The following is a 5,241-nucleotide window of genomic DNA, read 5'->3' as shown; positions in this document are numbered from 1 at the left end:
TGTCTCAGTGAAGGGGATTCTCCGTAACCAGCTGTAGCTTAATGTGATTTGTCACCTCAGTCACTCTCTATTCCCCGTGAGGAAACGTTCCTTTTTCTTCTAATCATTACCGCTTCAACATTTAATTTCTCCGCTGGCATGTTGAAGCTCTCAATCAAACCTGTGGAAGGTACTCTCAAGCTGCACTGAGAGACAGAGAGAGTAGAAGAAGTTTTAGTCCAGCTCAAAAGGCACCTTTTTTTTCAGATCTCGGATTCATTCACCTTTTGATTGAGACTATATACTATGGTAAATTAAACTATGAAGACAGTGGTGTTACGGCAAAGGATTCTTCTTAGCCAAACTCAAGATCCAGGATTTTTTATTTATCTCAATTGAAATGCACAGGATCACCAGATTCATTGAAGGATCTGTGTGGATTTTTTTGGCTGTAGACATACCTGCAGTATATGTGAAGTTGGGGGACCAGAGTGAGCTAGGTGATGGTTCAACAGGCTAACGAAGCTAGATGCTAAATCTTTCTGTTCAGGCATCCAGTCAGCTAACAATCCAGCAGCTAACAATCAAGGTAAGACAGTTAGCTTCTACCTCAAAGACATTTCAATGGGACACCCCTGACACACGTGTGCACGTACGCACGCACGAACACACACACAAACACACACACACACCTGGCACTCCAACAGGCTGCCAGGCTCTGTCAGAGCAGATAAAAGCCTCATTTATACCTGGTAATGACATGCGTATTTTCTCCTGATTGTGTCCACATCCTGATTGTGTCTACATCCTGATTGTGTCCACATCCTGATTGTTTCCACATCCTGATTGTTTCCACATCCTGATTGTGTCCACGTTAGAAGACCTTGTGATCTGGTTAAGACAGACCTGGCCAGTAAAACCTTTTACTTCCTCATTATCCTGCCGACTAAAATCACTGACAGGTGGCACCATTGACTTATGACATGAATATGTGTCTTAAAAGAAATACATTATTTTGTAAATAATATCCGTCAAATAATTTGCATACAGGTAGGGACCAGGAAATCTAATTCCTAAATGGTATTATACTGATCTTACACTTTTAGAACAAAAAGGTTCTATCTAGAACCTAAAAGGGTTCTTCGGCTGTTCCCATAGGAGAATCCTTTGAAGAACCCTTTTTGGTTCCAGATAGAACCCCTTTGGGTTTGATGTAAAACCCTTTCCACAGAGGGTTCTATATGGAACCCAAAAGGGTTCTACCTGGAACCAAAAAGGGTTCTCCTATGGGGACAGCCAAAGAACCGTTTTGGAACCCTGTGTTAAACCACAGTACAGTTAGCCACTATTGCAGCTAAGGTCACTGACATTTGTATTCCAGTCCGTCAATGCAGTTTAGTGTTGCATAAAATGCATTATTCTTATAAGAGTTGAACGTTCATCTTGTCATTATTGTACTGCTGTATATTGTGTCTATGGTCTGTCTTTGAGACTATCCCATATTGGCCAACCTAACCGTACTGGAACATGATTGCAGTTCCCAATTGCTGAATAGAATTGCAGTGCATTTGACCTTAAGTATGAATAAATATGTTTTTATGCTCCCTAAGATTAGCTTTGTTTATTTTTCCTGGGGTTCATCGCTGTTCTACCATTATAGAAGCGTAATCAGCATTTGATTTCATGTAGATTGTTCACGGAGATTGTTCTAGATTAACGGGCCAGTTTCCCACAACCAGTTAAAGTCTACTCCTGGACTGAAAAGGCAATAGAAAATCTCCATTGAAAGTGCTTTTTAGTCCAGGAATTGGCTTAACCTGGGTCTGGGAAACCTGCCAATAATGTTTCGGCTACAGACATTATAGCCCAGAAATATCAAATTATGTTCATTACATCACATTGCCAGATCTTCATTAGTGAGACCAGAAAGTGTATTGCTAGCTATATTTGATGAAGATCTGGGAGACTTCACTGTTAATCCTAATTGGTTCAGTCTAGCAACACTTTCACCACTACTACTTTCTCTCTCTGTTTCTCTCTCTCTTCCACTCATTTCTCCAGCGATGAATGTGGTATCCATGGAGCCAATGGTGACCTTGGTGGAGCGATCGTTAATGAAAATATAAATGTATTTCCCATTCCTCCCTCTCCTTCGCCCCTAATGAACATGGCATCCATCTGTTGTTGTTGCAGACATGCTAATAATAATTTACTTGTTTATTTATCTCTCCTCTCCTACTCCCCCATTCACCCAGTCATACAAAGCAGTATGCCTTGCCCTTAACTGCACACACAGAACTTACATCACGATAATATTTCATGGTTGAGGTGTTGAGGAGGAATTGACTACTTCTCTTCTTGTCTTTTTAAGAAACATTTGTGTGAGGAAAATGCCTAACCACTTGTATAATCTATTTGCATACACTTCAAACAGAATGATCCACAAGACACGACACTGCGGGTTTCTTCCCTGTACCCAGCCTAAAAACAGATCTAATGCGTCGCTCAGTTATGTATAGAGCCATGTCATCATGGAACGCTCTGAGGTTACTCAGGCAAAAAACAAGTTAGCTTTAAAATACTAATATATAAAATACATTTTGTATCACAGCACTTCTCTTTCTAAAGATCAAATGTAACTGTACTTTATATATGAATATATATATGAATAGTGTGTAAATAGTATTTTTATTGTCTCTTGGTGTCTTTCCAATATTCGTACATTTTATGTGGACCCCAAGAAGAGTAGCTGCTGCAAGATGTTAATAAACTAACCACCTCCCCCTCTATCTCCGTAGCGATGACCACAGTATCCATGGAGCCCCTGCTGGTCCTGATGGAGCTGATCCCCAACGCCACCGACCTGCCTTTAGACTCCACCCCTTCCTCTCCCGAAGACACCGCCGCCACCTTCACAATAGGCTGTATTCTCTCCCTCATGTGTCTGGTTGGCGTCTCCGGAAACATCTACACCCTTGTGGTCATGTGTCACTCCATGCGTTTTGCGGCGTCCATGTATATTTACATCATCAACTTAGCCCTGGCTGACCTCCTCTATCTGTTGACCATTCCGTTCGTGGTCTGCACATACTTCCTGAAAGGTTGGTATTTTGGCGATGCTGGGTGCAGGATTCTAATCAGCATGGATTTTCTGACGATGCACGCCAGCATTTTCACGCTGACCATCATGAGCACGGAGAGATACTTTGCCGTGCTGAAACCACTGGACACAGTCAAGCGGTCAAAGAGCTACCGCAAAGCCATTGCGGTGCTCGTGTGGGTGGCTTCCCTGGTCCTGACTTTACCCATGATTCTCAGTATTCAGATGATGAAGGTGGGGAGCAAGGCCATGTGCCAGCCAACTATCTCACAGCTGTCCTATAAGGTATATATCACCTTCCTATTCTGTACCAGCATTGTGGCTCCGGGGATGATCATTGGCTTTCTCTACATCGGGCTGGCTCGTACCTACTGGATCTCTCAGACAGAAACCTTCAAACAGACCAAGAAACTACCCAACCAAAAGGTCAGTCAATTAAACTAAGTATCTTTATGTCAATCAAACTAAATATCTCCCTCTGTCTTACCATCATTTAGATATGTCAAAGGAAAATCCTTTGGTAAAACAAATTAATGTGATTGATTGCTGAAATCATGTAAATCCCTGTCCTGTAGGTCTTCTAGCTGATCTATATCTTGTGTTTCTCTATCCTTTAGGTCCTCTATCTGATCTTCACCATTGTACTGCTGTTCTGGGCCTGTTTCCTGCCCTTCTGGATCTGGCAGCTCCTGGGTCAGTTCCAGCCCTCCATCCATCTCTCCACCAAGTCCAAGCGCAACATCAACTACTTGACCACCTGTCTCACCTACTCCAACAGCTGCATCAACCCTTTCCTCTACACGCTGCTCACCAAGAACTACAAGGAGTACCTGCGGAAGCGCCAGCGCACCTGGACCGCGGGCAGCTACTTCAACCGATGGAACCGGTTCCAGCGATCACCCAGGAGGTCGCTGTCCTCCAGCAGCCAGCAGTGCACAGAGAGCTTCATGCTCACACACACGCCGTCTCTGCGCACCACGCACAACAGCAGCCTGTGAGGTATAGAAGAAGAGGTTTCTGGTCTTGGTCTTATCGTGACATTATCTCCACATGTCCCATTTACAGTGACGTACAGATGTCGGATCTTAACTTAATCACTATTTTGTCGCAGAGAATTTTGCTGATGCATCAGGAAATTCAATTTAGCCTCGTGATTGGCTGAAAATTAGCAGTTCTCTTTCTCTCCACGCGGGGCAGTTGAGTCATTGGGATCAGGGCTTGCTATCAAAATAACGTTATCGCTCACACGCTCAAACTCTAGGCCTGGGTCTCATTGCTGCAACATTTAAATGTAAAAAAGGTATCTGAAATGCAGCCATACACATCAACAACTGTTGTTTTATACAGCTTTATAACACAAGATAGATATTGGTCTCCATTAGGCTACGACATACAAGTGTCTAGTGTATCCTGAAGTTACAAATGAACTCAGCCGTGGCCTGGTCTAGAGGTTAGGGTTGCTTCCTTCAGTATATAGGTTTTCCATGTTGATTCTGGCATATTCCCTTCTGGTAGAAATAACTCAATACCCAAATTGACTTGATGTAGTTACACATTTCAAATATTGACAGTCCAGCGTTATTTTCAACAACAACAAAATTGTCACATTCGGCGAATACAAAAGGTTTAGAAATTACCGTGAAAGGATTACCTATGAGCCCTTTCTGAACGATGCAGAGTTAAAAAGTAAGATAAAATGTGTTTTGCAAATGAGATCTAAAAAAAATATATATTAACACAAGAAAATAACAATAATGAGTACCGGTACCGAGTCAATGTGCAGAGGTATAAGGTAGTTGAGGTAATATGTACATGTAGGTAGGGGGAAAAGTGACTAGGCAATCAGGATAGATAATAAACAGAATAGCAGCAGCGTCTGTGAAGAGTGTGAAAGAGTGTCTACAAGTAAATGTGGGTGGCATCAATATTCATGTGTGTGAGCATACAGTTGAAGTCGGAAGTTTACATACATCTTAGCCAAATAAATTTAAACTCAGTTTTTCACAATTCCTGACATTTAATCCTAGTAAAAATTCCCTGTTTTTAGGTCAGTTAGGATCACCACCTTATTTAAGAATGTGAAATAATAATAATAGCAGAGAGAATGATTTTTTTCAACTTTTATTTCTTTCATCACATTCTCAGTGGGTCAGAAGTTTACA

The 5,241-nt window shown here is 42.0% G+C and overlaps 1 protein-coding gene across 1 annotated transcript; it reads left to right on the top strand.

Moving 5' to 3' along the window:
• Positions 1 to 207: 207 nt before the first annotated feature.
• LOC115148487 (urotensin-2 receptor-like) lies at positions 208 to 4,361 on the top strand. The gene is made up of 3 exons (XM_029690414.1): positions 208 to 568; positions 2,778 to 3,505; positions 3,697 to 4,361. Exons 2-3 carry the CDS (start codon positions 2,780 to 2,782, stop codon positions 4,075 to 4,077), a joined length of 1,107 nt encoding a protein of 368 aa, XP_029546274.1. The 5' UTR covers positions 208 to 568; positions 2,778 to 2,779; the 3' UTR covers positions 4,078 to 4,361.
• Positions 4,362 to 5,241: the final 880 nt, after the last annotated feature.

Source organism: Salmo trutta, chromosome 2 (assembly GCF_901001165.1).
Source record: "Salmo trutta chromosome 2, fSalTru1.1, whole genome shotgun sequence".
NCBI classification, from domain to species: domain Eukaryota; kingdom Metazoa; phylum Chordata; class Actinopteri; order Salmoniformes; family Salmonidae; genus Salmo; species Salmo trutta.
This window is presented reverse-complemented; position numbering and strand designations above follow the sequence as displayed.

Bases quoted from the DNA above. Each gene is read 5' to 3' on its own strand.
- LOC115148487 (XM_029690414.1), top strand. From the start codon at position 2,780: ATGACCACAGTATCCATGGAGCCCCTGCTGGTCCTGATGGAGCTGATC. The intron at 3,506-3,696 runs GTCAGTCAATTA...TCTATCCTTTAG, and splicing joins AGAAACTACCCAACCAAAAG to GTCCTCTATCTGATCTTCAC.